Source organism: Python bivittatus, unplaced genomic scaffold (assembly GCF_059951505.1).
Source record: "Python bivittatus isolate LINGU-HERP-01145 unplaced genomic scaffold, Pbiv_v1 ctg000050_np1212, whole genome shotgun sequence".
Lineage (NCBI taxonomy): Eukaryota > Metazoa > Chordata > Lepidosauria > Squamata > Pythonidae > Python > Python bivittatus.
The window spans coordinates 9,263,598-9,278,809 of NW_028277033.1; the positions used below are offsets into that span (position 1 = coordinate 9,263,598).

Here is a 15,212-nt window from a genome sequence, read left to right on the forward strand (position 1 = left end):
TGTCTCCACAGGTTAAACCCCTTTGGTGCACTCTTTCAAATGCATCCAGGAATTTGAACAGCGTGAATTTTTCAGTCAACGTACCTTATACAGAAGCAAAGTCTATTAGATACAGGTGGAACTTCTCATTTCACATTTATTCTGAAAATGGAAATCTGGACAAGAGGATTGCACTAAGCAGCTAAGCCTTCCAATTTCTGCATCCCCTTTGCAAGGAGTGGAATGGTGAGAAAGTAATGCTGAGCTCTCCAAGGTCAAAACTGCAAAAAAAGGCTGATGTACAATTATTGTTGCTCTGTTGTGTGTTTGTAAGATTGCGTTAGATACCCAACTATATATCGGTTCAAATGGATTTCTCATGTGCCAGGTCTCATGTGCTGCCTAGAATCCAAAGAGGAGGTGGGATGGAAATTACCGTAAACAAAGAAATACTTTTTCTACTGAACAGAAACAACGGGAGGTTGTCAAGATTGTATCTCTTTTAGGTGTGGGAAGCAATGGGGCCTGTTCTCCCAGGTCTCATACATACAGAGGAGTCCATCTGAAGTCAGCCTGAAATAATGACATGGATTGATTCTAACAGTTCTTCCGGTCTGTCCTCCAAAACAATGGAGAAAAAAATGCATTGCTATAGGACTCTGTTGGGGGTTCAAAAGAACATTCCACCTCTCTGAGTCTTCTCAAGATCCTGGATAGACCCAAGTCAGATTACTTTTACCGTAAAGTAGTTGGAGTATCAATGGATTAACTTAGTGTGCTAAGTTGGAATATGGTCACTGATCATATGTTAATTGATTATGAAGGGACAAGCGTGGTGATTTCGTCAACACTGTTGGGCATCGTTTGGAAGCAAGTTGTGTTTAAGCTGGTAAGAGGTGATGGAGAGACGGAGAACAACACATTGCTCTGTGGAGCCATAGTCTACCTCAGAACTGGACAAATCATGGCTCTAAAATGGCATGTGGCCATGGACATTTTTTTAAAACTCTCCAGACTGTCTCCGGCCAGTGAGAATTACTGGTTCTGCTGAGAAAGCATCAGGCTGAGCGTTGGAGAAGGGTCACTCCCTAGATTATAAAATGCCACAAAGCAATGGTTCAGAAGCTACATGGGGGTGATTCAAAGTGATTTGATTGACTATGTGCCATGAAGTCATTTTTTACTCCTAGCAGCCACATCCATGTGGGTTTCTTGGTAAAAATACAGGATGGTTTATCATTGCCTTCTCCCGCACAGTATGAATTGATGCCTTTGCCACTGTCCCTAAAGTGGTCATCTGCCTCTGGCATCTTCCTAGATCACTGCTGGACAACGTAGATGCCTGCTTGCTTTAGCTGGGCAGTGGGATGGCCTTCATGCCTTGGGTGACCCTGCTGGGAATGTATGCTCTTGGCGTAAAGTCCCTGCATTCTTCACTCATCCCTCCCAGGAGCACCCCCCTGCCACGATGAGGACTTGTTCGGGGGGTGGGTGGGCAGGGATTCAAAGTGAATGGGGCAATTATTTTAGTGGCACCCACCAACGAAAATGAGCACTGAGCTTGCTAAATTTTGTGGGACCACCTGTCCCCTATCTGTTCTCCTCATCCCACCCCATCCAACAGAGCTGGCCTGCTCCAACCCCTATCGAGCAAAGCCGTCTGATGGGACCTGCCTGCAGGCCTTCGCTGTTGCGGCACTTGCCCTGTAGAACAGCTTGCCCTCCCACCCCCACCCCACCCCCGATTCTGGTGGCCCCAGTCCTACTGGCCTTTTGTCAGCTCTGAAGACCTGCTGGTTCCCTCAGTCCCTGGACCAGAGTGAATCCACCTCTAGGGGCACAGTAGCACTGGCGTTCACGGATGGCGATTTTTGTTGGTCTTTTTATATTCGCTGCTGTTAGGACTGCTTTTAATTTGGTTGTAACTACCCAGAGTTGTTTGTGAGTGAGGCATTTATTTGCGTGTGTGTGTGTGCATGCTTTCAAGTCAGTTTTTGACTCCTGGTGACTGCCTGGACCATTCCCTGCAGTTCTATTGGCGAAGTTTGAGAAGTAGTTTGCTCTGGCCGCCTCCTTCCTAGGCTGAGACGGAGGGACCAGCCTACGGTCACCTGGCCGGCTCAGGCAGGACTAGGGCCCGGGTCTCCTGGTTTGCAGCCAGGTGCCATCACCACTACACTAAACTGGCTCTGGGGCAGCTATACAAGTTGAATAAATGCATACATACATACATCTGGGCCAAGCACCTTCTCCCAGACGCTGCTTTAAGTTATCAGCCAGAGCAGTCCTGCCCCCAAAGGGAAGACTTAACTCTTATCTCCCTGGCTGTAATTCTCACAAAGATCACCCCCCCCCCCAATCCCTGACTGCAGCACCCAGGAGGACAAGCGAGGGGCCCAATGAAGCCCCCTCCCTTCCGACTGCATGTTTTTTTTTTTAAAGGTGGTGGTGGTGTGTGCCTCATTTCCTAATTAGGTGTTTGAAAATCTGAAGTGCCACCTCTGGCTCCGTTGTCAAGTCTTGGCGTGGAGAAGCAGGAGACCCCATGGCCGTATCCCCCAAGAATGTTCACCCGCAGAAACTGCAGCCAAAGGGAGTTGGCAGCAAAGGCAAGAGGACTCCCGCTGTTGCAAAACTTTGGGAAAGCGGGAACTGCAAGGCGGGGCTTGGACCCCGTATTCAAAGGCGTGACTTAAAACGTAGGTCACACAAGTCACAGAGGCAGAGACCAAAGGTTTGAGCCCGCCACGATTAAGGCACCTCAAATCCCATCGGTTTTAACAGATGGGGAGGAAGAACGCCATTCCCTCCCCTGAAATTTTATGTCTCTGGTTGCTTTTATGCTCTGGCTGTTTTTCTTCACAGAGATGAAAGGGGAAATCTGCAGGCGGTTCCCTATCCGATTGTTCAGTAGGGTGTCAACATGATTCCAATATCATAATTCCATACATTACGTGGCAGCAAACCTGAATTTATCCTAAAATATACACGGGATGGAAGCCAAAGATCTGCCTGGTGTGTTTTTTCCTCTTTGACACGGGAATATCTACGCCAGACAATGACATGTACGAGGCTGGCCAGGGCGCTTCTGGATGGAATCCAAGACCATTAGATTATTCCACACAAAGAATGATTTCGTATCTCCCCCAGCACAGGATTAAACTCTACGGAGGGCCGGGCTGCCTCTCCGCGGATCAGCCGCGGCCCCCGCATTCCCGCGCCACAAGGCAAGAGCTCCCGGGCTAACCTTTCCACTTGCGGATCTGGCCACCGGGGTTGCCCCCCGCTTTCCAGAGGCTGGCACCCTGCAAGCCGCTTAATCATGTGGCGAACATCCCGCGTCTCCCCTCGTTTTTCTGGCGGCGGCTTGCACTACGTCTCCCCCGGCTCCTGAATGAATGTTTTCTCGGGATCCTGGTGGCGTATTTAAAGGCTTCTCACGTTCGGGGGCCTGCAATCACTGGTGTGTTTGTTTTACGGGGATGAATCGGCCTTCTGAAGTCTAAGCATGTCCAATTGAGGCAGGAGATGGTATTGAACGCTTCATTTTCCAGGCGGCGGCGGCGGCGGCATCAACAACTTTGCACGTAGCGCCTTCCCGGGAGTTGCATTGTGTCTGTCCGCTTTACTTTCGGAGGTGGAAACCGCGGTGGGCGATTAGGAGGCGCCGGCGGGGAGGGGGCGCAGCGGCGGGGCCACTTGCCTCGGAAGGCTCCAAGCCAGCCTCGGGGTTGCCCGCTTTCGCCTTTGCTCAGGGGGACCTAAGAGTGCCGCGAGTCGAGCCCCGAGCAGGCTTCCCAGGCCCTGCCCCTCCGGTGCCAACCCCTGGCGGGGCTCGAGGAAGGTGGGCAACTTTTGCCCGAGGGCGGGGTCGCTTCCCAAGCGGGGTTTCAGCTCAAGCTTCGCTTCGCTTCGCCGGCGCGGCGCCCTCCGGTTCCGCCGCTGCCTCGCCGCCGCTCGGAAGTCCAGCTCGACGCTGGGGAAGGCGCCGCTCCTGGCAGCCCCAGGCTGGGCTGGCTTCTTCCTCTCGCCTCCGCCTGGGGGACGGCGACCGCTTCCGGAGAGGGGCGTTAAGCCCGAGAGGGGGGATTGGCCCAGGGGCTCCTGCGCTGGCACCCAGCCAGCTCGCGTCCGCCTGGAAGCCCCGCTCGCCTCGCTCTCCGGCAGCCGCGAGATCGCATCTGAGCCGCCCGCCGCCCGCCCGCTACAGCCCAGCCCAGCCCAGCCCTGCCCAGCCCCGCTCCCCGCTCCCCGCTGCTCCGGCTGCTTCCTCCTCTCCCTCCTCGCCCCCCCCCCCCCAATCTCTACGGGAGCTGTTCCTTCCTCTCCTCGCCGTCGCTTTTGCGCCCAGACTATATTGAGTAGTGAGGCTCTGCAATCACGTGGTCCGCGGGAGGGGGGCAGAGGAGGATGGGGGTGCCTCCGCAGTTTGCTGGGGCCCAGAGACGCGCGCGCGCACGGGCACATACACGCGCGCGCGCGCTGACACACGCACGCACTCACACTCAGAGACACACGAGTGCTCCAGAGCTGCTGCTGAAGTCGAGGGCTTCCCGCCGGTCACTACCGCCTTCTACCAAACCGGGATCTAACCATTCGCTCATGCCTTTCCGAGCCTGATTCCTCCCCCCCGCCCCGGAAACCAATTCTTAATATTCTTGTTTATAGCCGCTTCGTCGCTGGTTGATTGTTTTTCTTTTTCCTCCTCCTCCTCCCCGACTTTTTCTCTAATCCCGAGCTTGGAGATTACTTCGGCTAGGGGAGAGGTTGACATTCCTTTTGATTTTTTTTTTGAACACCCCAGCCTTACGTTTCTTTCTCGCGCTCTCCCCCTCCCTCCCCCTCCCCCCTCCCTCCCCCCATCTCTGTGGCTTTTCTCAGACCAAATCCGGGCTGATGTGCTTCGGCAGAGCTTGGAAATGGAAGTACTGATGGTCTGGCTTTTCCCTTGGATCTTTCACTGTGTTTCCGTGCGAGCCGACTCGATCATCCACATCGGTAAGAGGAAAAGAGGGAGGGGGGGGGGGGAAAGAAGGAAAGAAAGAAAAGCCGAAGAACCGCCGCCGGGGTGTCGCTGGCGTGCATGCGTGCGCGCGCGGACAGGCAGGCTAGCGAAGGATCAATTAATGAAAGGTTGACGCGGGGGGGGGGGGATCGGATCTGGTTGAGGCGCAAGGCGGCGAGGGTAATCGCGCTGGAGTGGAGAGGGAGCTGAATGGGGGGGCGGGGGGCGAACAAGGAGAGAGACGTTCCCCTCCCCACCCGCAAGTCAAAGCTCCCTGAATGGACCTTGTGGCAAAGTTAGGGGAGGAATGAAATATGCGCCGAGTCGCAGGCGCGCGGGAGGGTCTCCATCTCTCGGGAGACGGCGCTAAGATCTGCGGGCCGCAGTCGCAAAGCCAGCGGGCGCCTCGAGACCTGTTTGCGCGCGGGCGCCCCTCTGGCTCCCGGGAAGGCGCCCCCCTGCCTTCAACTTCGGAGCGGAGCCTCCTTCCCTGGGCCGAGGTGGGAGGGAAAGTGTTCGCGGGTGGCTGGGGGAGCCGGCTCTGTCGTTGGGGATCCCCAAACGCCACTTCCGGCGCCGAGGGGCTGGCCCGGGGTGAGGAGAGGCAGGGGGGCGCTCCCTCGGCCAGGGAAGCTTCGGCGGGACTTTGGGCTGGTCATCCCGCGCAGCCCTGCCTACCTCCCAGGGCTGTTGTGCTGAGTCCCCCGTGTCCCTCAAGAAAAGAGGCTTCGTAGATCCATCAGAAAAATAAACTGGGTGGGGACCACGCTACGCAACGCTCGTGCCAAGGTACTAGGTGAGGATTGCGGCTGCAAGCCCATCCTCGGCCATGAGAGCTCCTTCGGTGATTTTGGGCGTCGTTCTGTCTCGGCCGACCTACTTCACAGGGTTGTTGTGAGGCAGGCAGATTCCCTGGAAAGGCGGGATACAAGCCTGGTACCTCACGGAGGCTTTAGAGAGAATTGGAAGGTGCCGAGACGAAGGGAGAAGGAGCGAACGGTCGAAATTTAAACTAAACCCGAGGATTGGTGAACTCTTCCCTATGGGGCCGACTACCGCTCCCATCATCTCCCGGCTGCGCCGGACAGCTGCGGGCACGGAGCCGGCTTTCCCCCGCATCAGCAGAAAGCGGGAGGCGTATGTTTCCGCTGGAGGAAAACTCCCGGCCCTGGACCCCCAGCCCGGCGCCCGAGCCTCCCTTGATGCCTCCGCGCGCGGAGAAGCCCAAGAGTGCCCCTTTTCGCTCCGAGGGGGCCGAAGCGGCTCGGCAAGGCGCCTTGCAAGGCAGGGAGCGTGTCCCCCCCCCCGGGAGTGGGCGACTGCCAAACTTCTGGGGCACGCAGCTGCTGGAGTTGGACTGGAGGAAGGCGGGCGGGGCGAGGCTGCTCCTCCCCGTTTGTCTTCGGCTGGTGATCGTGGCTGCAGCCATCCGGAGACCCGGCGGAGGGCGGCAAGGAGCGCGGAGTCTGCCGAGGTCTGGCTGCCATCTAGTGGTCGCCTGGAGGGGGAGCTTGGCCCGGTCCCGCTCAGCCTCGGCTTCGGAGGAAGGACCGGGTCCCAGGCAGATTTCCCCGGCCACACCTCGGTCGCCTTTTCCCGGAGGCCGAAGCGGTTGGAGGAGGCAGCCAGGAGCAGCAGCAGCAGCAGGAGCGGGAGAGAACTGCGCCCAGCATTCAGCATCCGGGTGGCCATTCCGAGGTGCAGCAGAAATAAGATGGGGAGGCTGGAGGCGGCGAGGCGATTGTTCCTCCAAGGCGAGACCGAAAAAAGCATGACGCCCCCCCACGAAAGAAGGGGTGCCATCGCGTGAGGCTGAGCCGGGCCTCCCCGAAGCCGCGTCCAGACTGCAGCTGGGGTTGGCGTGCGGGGTGCGCAGGGGGAGCGGGAGCGCAACTCTGAAGTTCAGGCGCGCGCTCCGCCTCGCCCGGGGCAGGACGCGTCGAGAGAGGCGCGCCCATCTCCGCCCTCCGCGCAGACCGCTTTAGTTCAACCCCAGCGCCGCCCCCGAGCGCTGCCTTTTCCCACCCGGGGGCCCCCGTGGCAATTGTGGGCGCGGAGATCCAAAGCCTCAGGAGGACCCCTGCCGGGAAGAGTCTCTCCGCCCTTCCTGCCAACCCAGGGGGCCCCTCTGCTCCCCCCCTCCTCAAGAGGGGTCGTGAGGTTAGTCGCCGAGGCTGCCAACCCCGTTCTGGGCCTCTCGCCAAGGAAAGCTCCCCGAAACCTCGTCCAAGGCTGCAGGACCCGGGCCAGCGCCAGGGGGCAGCAGCGCGGGGGTTCCTGCCGCTCTTGCGGCCCTCGCGGGGCCGTCCGGGCTTTGCGGCCCCGATTGGGTCGCAGTGGTCGTGCGACGTGCCACAGGTGGCTCCCTTAAACGTGGTTTATGGAATGACTCCAGTTTAGTCTGTCCTCACAGAAGGCTGGCTGAAGTCACAGTGTTTTTAACCCAGTTGCTGAATCAACTCCTGGTCTGGACGGGCAGACTGTCAGAAGGGTTGAGTTCGCCCAGGAGGGGAAAAGAAAACAAGGTTATCTGTTAAGATAAGCTGTTGCGCGGTATGTGCCCAGCGGCCCAGGTCATGCTTGGGTTCACGCAACCCCCTAGTCTGAAATGGGGTGGGGGCGGCGGTTCCTGCGAAGCCGGCCCGCCCGCAGGCGAGCCTGGACGAGAACCGAAGCGTTCGCCTGATGGACGGTCCCGCCGCCGACAGTTGGGGGAAGAGAGACGGACGAGGGGACTGGCCAGTTAAGGTCGGGGAGGTGGGGAGGCGAGGGCGCCTGTCCAGCTGTGGCCAGTGCCCCAGAGGAGGAGGGAAGCCGAGGGAGGCGGCTCGGCTTCCCCTTCTCGGCGGGGCTCCCGCGTTCCCACGGAAGGTGCTAACGGTGCTCGGGGCCTTTCTCTCCCCCCCCCCCCCCGAAACAGGTGCGATCTTCGAAGGCAACGCGGCCAAGGACGACGAGATCTTCAAGCAGGCGGTGGCGGACCTCAGTCTGAACGATGACATTCTGCAGAGCGAGAAGATCACCTACACCATCAAGCTCATAGACGCCAACAACCCCTTCCACGCCGTGCAGGAAGGTAAGCGCCGCCGCCGGCCGAGAGGAGAGGAGAACCGCCCGCGCGCCGCCTGCGTGCCGGCGGCCGTGGGTGAGTGGGTGGGCGGGGGCCGGGCTGAGCGCGCTTCCCCCGTTCGCCGCCCGCCTCTGCCACGCGGGGGTCGGAAGGGGGCGCTCCGGGTGTCTCCTTGCGGCGGGCGCCCCCGCGACGCCCAGCCCGGTCGCCCGCGTGGCGCAAGCGGTGGGAGCGCCTGTCCCCGGCCGACGGGGACTGACCGAGCCCCCCCCCCCGCCGCCGCCGCCGCCGCCGTTCTCGGCCGAGCGTTTTGCGCCTCGGAAAGTTTCTTTTCGGCCAAAGGTGGGCGCTGTTTCCCCAGGAAAGGAAAGCGGAGATCGGAGAGAAGCGGGGCCGGGGCCGAGCGGTGTTGGGCTCCTGCGCGCCTCTGCCGTGCGCCGAGGGGCTGACCTGCGGGGTTGCCGGGGGCCTGCCTGGAGGGTTTGCCACCGGGGGGAGAGGAGGGGAGGGGAGCCCCGGCCTCGGGGCAAGGCAATGCCCGCTGCGCCGCAGCGCGTCCTGTCTTTTTCTGCAGGGTTATGCCCAGGAAGAGGCCGGTAGTGAGAGCGTGGGAGTGCTCCAGCCCCAGGTGATGGGGGCTGCAGGCTAAAAGAGAAGGCAAAGGAATGAATCAGCGAGATGGCCAGCGAGAGGCCCTGAGCTGGGAGGACCTGGGGAGAAAAACGTGGTGCAAGTTTGCTTTGGCCCCGAGAAGAGAAGTGGTTCGCACCTGCCGTGGTGGCTTGTTTTGAGGTCCTTCAGGGGGTCGCCCTTGGCACTCCGTTTCCCAAAGCGGGGCTTCCTTGCAGTGAAAGTTGAGGGCGATCTGACTGGTGGGCACCGTTTGGTTGGCAAATGGAGAGAAGAGTCAGGGAAGCCCAGGGCCTGGTCTGCGAGAGAGAGGACAGCCATCTGCAAATGTTCCCTTTAGTTGGCTGACTCCAGAAAGAGTTGCCGGAAGGTTTTCCGTGGTTCCCGTGCATTCGGAATGGCTTTTGACCAGTCTCTGTTTTGAGCGTGTTTCCCCAGGGTGAGGAAATGTGGCTTTGTTGTGGTCTGTGGCATTTGGTTCCCTTCTGCCTGCCCTCACCTTCCCTGATGTGGCTCCTGCGAAGCCGCGTCGTGAGATGTTTTGAATGGCCGATGGAGACGTTATTTTAGAAGTTTGGGTCTGGGTGGGGGAAGAAAGTGGAAGCACTCTAAATGTTTCCTCTGATCACTGTCCTGCTTTGTGGATCTGTCAATCTGTCTTTCTGTTGGCAAGGGGAGAAGCCAGCCCGAGGGATCTTTTAAAGGGATACATACAAAGGAGGACTGTTTCAGTGAAGAGTCTCTGTATTCTCCCCAGCCCCGGATGTGCTTCTGATGGTGGTGAATGAACAGGAGGCTTTGTTGTGAGCGTGGCCACCTAGAAGAGCCTGTTCTGGTGGTTTGATTAAAGAGGGCACCCAGAGATGAAAGATAGGAATGCCAGCTTTAGAAAGAGAGGTATGTGCCTGTCCTTGCAGACGGTGGGGAAGAAACAGGTTGCAGACCAATTCTTCTTGAGCCTGGCTTGGGAGATTATGGGTATGAATGATCCAGACATTTTTCTGCTGAAGGTGCTAATACAGCAGCAGTCTGAATTTGTCTGCGGGGCTGCAGAATATGGGAGACAGTAAAGGTAAAACATGATAGATATAATTCTCCTCTCTACACTTCTGCCTCATCTGTCCACTCCCGCTAATTAACTTGATACGAGGTGGTAGGGCAATCAGCCTTGGTCAGTTGGCAACCTTGGGTGGTGGAAGAAGGAAAGTGGGAAGGAAATGCCGATTTATCATCATTGCAGTCACTGTTATTATTTTTGCTTAATCAAACGCACTCCATAATTCCATGCCGATTTAAAATGGATTAAATATCCTGCACTAATGATTGGTTGCAAACTATTCTCAGATTTACAGGAGTTGACAAGTAGCTGCATAGATAAATGGTTTCAAATTAGATTTTTTACAACAGAAAACAATCCTAAATTAATTGGCTTGCTTTTACAAACAGAAGACTTCTTCGTTACGGGCAAAGTTTGATGAATAAGTCAAGATTGATTATCACCTGCATTATTCCAGCAGCAATGTATTTCTGAAGTAATTACTGTAGAAAAAGAAACCTATTTATATGTCTTGGCAATGTTATTATTTTCTCCTAAGAATGATTCATCAACATATGATGCATTGGAAAAAATGGGGGGGGGGGTGAGCTGCCATGTCAGAATTCCTGTATGTTTGAGTGGATTGTTCCTGGTTTAACCCAATTCAAGCCAAGATTCATTTTTTTTTATGATGATGGAGTACTGTATTTCTAGATTGGTTCTCCCATGTTTAGCTATATTAATAGGAATACAAGATCTGAGCTGCAGAAATCGAAGTGATCACTAGAGGGCAAGGAAGAGGTACCAAAACCTAACCTTCTGCTGCCTTCTAGTGGTTGGCCAGATTGATTCAGTTGAGATGTGGAAACCCGATTTATTAAAGGTACATCATTTACAGCCTCTTCCATTGGAATCTGAGAAAGTTTTAAGTCCACCTTCAGGGACTTCTGGAACATTGTCAGGGAAGGCACCCACCATTTGAATCTTCAGAGGAGTCTGCCATAAGATAGGGAGATGTGGTGTTGTGGCTCCTTCCCTTCTGATCTCAACAGCCTCATTCCAGCTGAACTACCGGATGGGTTAGTCTTACCTAGTGCAGGTGGTCCTTTAGTGACACAGGTGCCAAGCCAACAAGGCCTGAATCATCCTTGGAATCATCCTTGGTAGCCCCAGATAAAGCATATTGCGACAGTGAGGAGGACTTTGACAGCAAGGTTGGGGGTTTTTTGCCCCCCACCCCTATAACCCCGTAGTGATTATGCAGATGTGAGGTATTTAACAAGCATAGTTGATTTTCATTTGATTTTACTCTGTGTTTTGGAACTGGGGGATATTAAGGATGAGAATGGAAAGATTTGGGGAGGTCAACTGTACCTTCCCACCCTTACCTATACCACAAACCACTGAGGCAGCTCGATATGGAAAATTTCCAGCAATTTTTCACTGGGGGTGGGAGGCTGAGGAGCAGACTGGATCACTCCCCATGTCAACCTTGGCCTTCTGATGTCACTCCAGCATCATTTTTCTTTCTGGTACCCACAGGACCTACACCCTGCTTTATATTATAAAAGCTGGAGATCCCTTTGGCTATGGCACTTCCTGAACCTCGTCCTTCTTTGTGGGATCTCACTGCTGCGGGGCTGAATTCAGCATTTCCTGAGTCCCATTAACAGCAATGCTAATCATGTTGGCATGAAAGAAAACAGAGGAAAAACCTTGTTTTAGGACGAGAGGGGTTTTGCAAAATATCTTTGGATTTTCATTGGGTACGATGGAAAAAAAAGCCTTCTCTTGCATTAAGGAAGTTGAGAAGAGCAGGGTTGATTATTGGCGAAATCTTGGATTGCTAGAAAGGCTCTGCAGCTTGTATCAAAATTTATTTCTATTCATCAAGGGTAGCAATATTTGGGTAGTTAAATGAACATTTCATGAAGCATCTTCTTTTTTCTTTCTGCAGCCTTACAACAGCCCCTCTTCCATTTTGTTCTCCCTGGGATTTAAAATAAGCAGAACGTGCATCAGAAGCACGGGAGCTTCGCTGTTCTCTTTGGTACACAATTATATACATTTAATTATGTTGTTTTTCTTCTACATTGGAGAGAGAAGCTATTAGAAAGCTAGAGCAAGAGGCAGGCTGTGGAAGGCCTAAGGAAAGATCCGAGACCTCCTCCTTAATCTGTTTTGGGATAGCTCATTAGGCATTGCAAAATTTTCCGCAGGACCCTTATAAGTGTTGTTTTAAGCTGTCCACTCGTGGGTGGTCGTCCTCTAAATTTAGACTCTCTCCTTGAACGGAAGCTTTTAAGCTGGAGGACAGATGGCAGGTTGGGCAAATGGTACTTTTCCAAGAAGAAAAGAAATCTCTCTCTCTCGGGTGTACATTTGTTCGTTCTGTAGTTATGTGACAGCTCCCCCATCACCCCCAGCAGGTGTCGTAGGAAGGCTATGTGATAGGACTACAAAAGGGTCATCTGCAGACCCGAGGATGATCCAAGTTTGGACCCAGTGCTTAGCTGAGAGGAGAGAGAGAGTTGCTTTATCTTAGTTTCTTTTGCCATGGGTGGGGGCAATGTCTGTGCCAGGCAACGCTTCCCCTTTCCTTCTGGTTTCTTTTCTGCTGTGGTACAGAGGGTTGACAGCAGGATCCATTGCAAACCATACTGTAGTTCTATCATTCTTTCCATCCATTAGCTTAGTGGTGTTGGGGTTCTACTCCCCCAATGAACTAAGAACTGTCAAAGTAACAGTAGTAGTAGTGAGTCTACTGAGTAGTGAGTCTACTGAGCTTGTAAAGGAGTCCTTGGCTTTAGGTATTCTAACACACCTCTGAAGGGCGCTTTGGGTTCCCAGTCCTGGTGCCTTTCTCAGTAACATCAGACCGCACAACACGATCGTAATTACGGAAGCATTTGTGATCTGATCCTATAGTTGTGTCAGTCGGTATCTCTATATGTGGCAGATGCTCCTGGGCAGTTTTGTCCGTAAGTTGTAGATGCTGAAGTTCAGGGAGTGCCATGGCCTCCTAACTAGGTTGGTGGGGTATGTGTGTGTGTGTAAACCAGAGAAGAGCGATAATTGCAAGAGGTTGTGGGGTTGATCTGTGCAGCTGTAGGTGGGAACCCGAAAGATCTCTGTAGATTCCTACTGTTGGTTGAAGTTGATGATTCTGAGGTACATAAGCTGATGTATAAGGCTGCTTGTGCTTGGCCGTTCCCGGTTTTCTCAGTAGCATATCCTTTGGAGAAGTTCTGGAAAGTGCCACAGCTGTAGGGTCTGGGATGTCCAACCAGTAGAATATGCATGGGACTGCAGGTTCCAGAAGGAAGCCTGCTGCTATGGCTAAAGGAAATGTTGAGGGTTGTCCCAGGTTCAGGGTGGTTGTTCCACAGAACAGCCCTCAAAGTGTCATTCATTTCAGCTGACTTTGCTTGTGTTTGGAACTGCAGCTATCTCTGTCTCCCTCCCTCTCTTTGCAAAATGATCTTTCTTGCCTCCCAGAGGTCCAGAGTAAATACACACAGAATTCATCATCTTCACTCTCTACTTCATGCATCTGAAGCAATGGACTTGCCTATGTGAGAAGGAAATCAAATTCTCTCCCCCGCCCCCATGTCAGCAGGAAGTCAAAGCTTCCCATTTGTCTCACCCTGCCATCGTTTCTCTTAACAGCAGTCAAGGCATATGATTAGATTATAGTAAGAATGGGCTCACCTAAAAAGATAGCAGGAAGAATCAAGCGTCTTCTACCCCAGCCCAGAATTAAATAACTGAAGACCTAATAGGAAGGGCCAACATTCCTTGAAGCCATAATTAAATCCTAAAAAGTTTTCTTCCCTGAAGGGATCTACGTTCCAGTTAGACCATACCAGATAAGGCAAACACAGGAAACCCCAGCTCCGTAGGATGCCTGACCTTAGAAGCTCAAGGAACAATAGGATCTTCCCTATAAAACAGGGTTCCTCAACCTCAGCAACTTTAAGATGGGTGGGCTTCAACTCCCAGAATTCCCCAGCCAGCCATGCTGGCTGGGGAATTCTGGGAGTTGAAGCCCACCCATCTCAAAGTTGCTGAGGTTGGGGAACCCTGCTATAAAAGGAACTCCTGGGGAAACTCCAAAGGCCTCCACCTGACAGCTGACCGTTTTGCATTTCTGGCTTTCTGAAAATAAAGTCTTCTCTCTCCTTCAAGCAGCCGCCTGCGTGCTTATTCCTGGCTTGGAGACGAACCTCGTAAGCTTTCTTTGTAACACCTACAAACGCTCATGTCACAAACACCTTTTAGTATCAAAGAGGCATTTTAAGCGTACCCACACACAAACCTGCATGTGCGTGCATAAACAATACTGAAAAGAGTATGAAGCATTTGCTAATTAGTACGGATTTTCTGCTACTGAACTCTTGAATAACTGGGATGTGTTCTGACATGTCAGGTCTTTGGACTCTCACCTTGCTGGTTCATTTGTCATTGGTTTACTGTGTTGTCTAAACCCAGAACCATGGTCCCTTTATGATTAGATCCTAGGCTTTTAATGATGCTTTGCAGCCAGTGTTGACTTTGGTTAAGATGCACCATCATGTGGCTTACCTAAATGCTTAACTAAATCTCATGACTAGTTTGTACATTAGTCCTCCAAGAAAACCCAAGTAACTGGAGAGCCATTCCTGCTTCCTTTTATATTTGTTTTTCATTCCCTGCAGAGCCATGGAGACTTGGTGTAAGAAACCAAAGGCATGGAAACATCTAATTTCCCCCCATCTCATCAACTTCATTTTGTAAAGCAACATTAAAAACAGAACACAACAGGCAGTGCTTGGATGTTGATTAAAAATGCTTTGTGTTGTGTGGGGCACATTTGCTGGGGGACTACATTAATCATGATTAGACCTAACTCATGCTTCACAGGTATTGGAAACCCAGTTATTGTAAGTAGCGACGTGACTCTTCTGCTGATGGTTGTTGGTCAAGATCAAGCTTTCTTCCAGGAACATTTGCCCATCATTTTCAGTTGGCAAGGCACTGATGGATTCCCGAAGAATCGCAAGGGGTCTTTTGGCACATCTGAAAAAACAGAACAAAACAATTGAGTTATAGTTGGTCAAGGACTAGTCAAGTAAAAAAAAGGCACATTGCCCAGATTTTGAAAGACCCGAATGCCTTCATTTAATTTTCGGCTGGTTTTAGTGTATTACCTTGGAATCACTATAGCATGATGAAGTCATAAGAGATGTATTTTTAAAGGGTTTAATCATTCTAGCATCTGGCTAGCTCAGAAGCAAACTTCTCTGCCTTTAATGGGGTTTACTCCCAAGTAAGTTTACATTGATAGACACTTAATCATTTCCTTTCCTCTGGTGTACTTTGCTATTTGACTGTTGGTTTCATGCTTAATCATTGGGGTTTATTATGCTGCACTCAGATTTTTCTCTCTGGAAAGAACATATGGTTGCATATATCACTCATAATTTTAATCTGTTTTATTTTTCTAATATTTT

General features: G+C 53.0%; 1 protein-coding gene across 1 annotated transcript in view; it reads left to right on the plus strand.

Moving 5' to 3' along the window:
* Window positions 1-4,864: 4,864 nt before the first annotated feature.
* Window positions 4,865-15,212, plus strand: part of GRID1 (glutamate ionotropic receptor delta type subunit 1) — a 622,604-nt gene continuing 612,256 nt past the window's right edge. Inside the window, exons 1-2 of the mRNA XM_088130223.1 lie at window positions 4,865-4,977; window positions 7,905-8,060. Coding sequence (XP_087986349.1) covers window positions 4,899-4,977; window positions 7,905-8,060 — 235 coding nt within the window. The 5' untranslated portion in view covers window positions 4,865-4,898. The remainder of the gene's footprint in view (window positions 4,978-7,904; window positions 8,061-15,212) is intronic.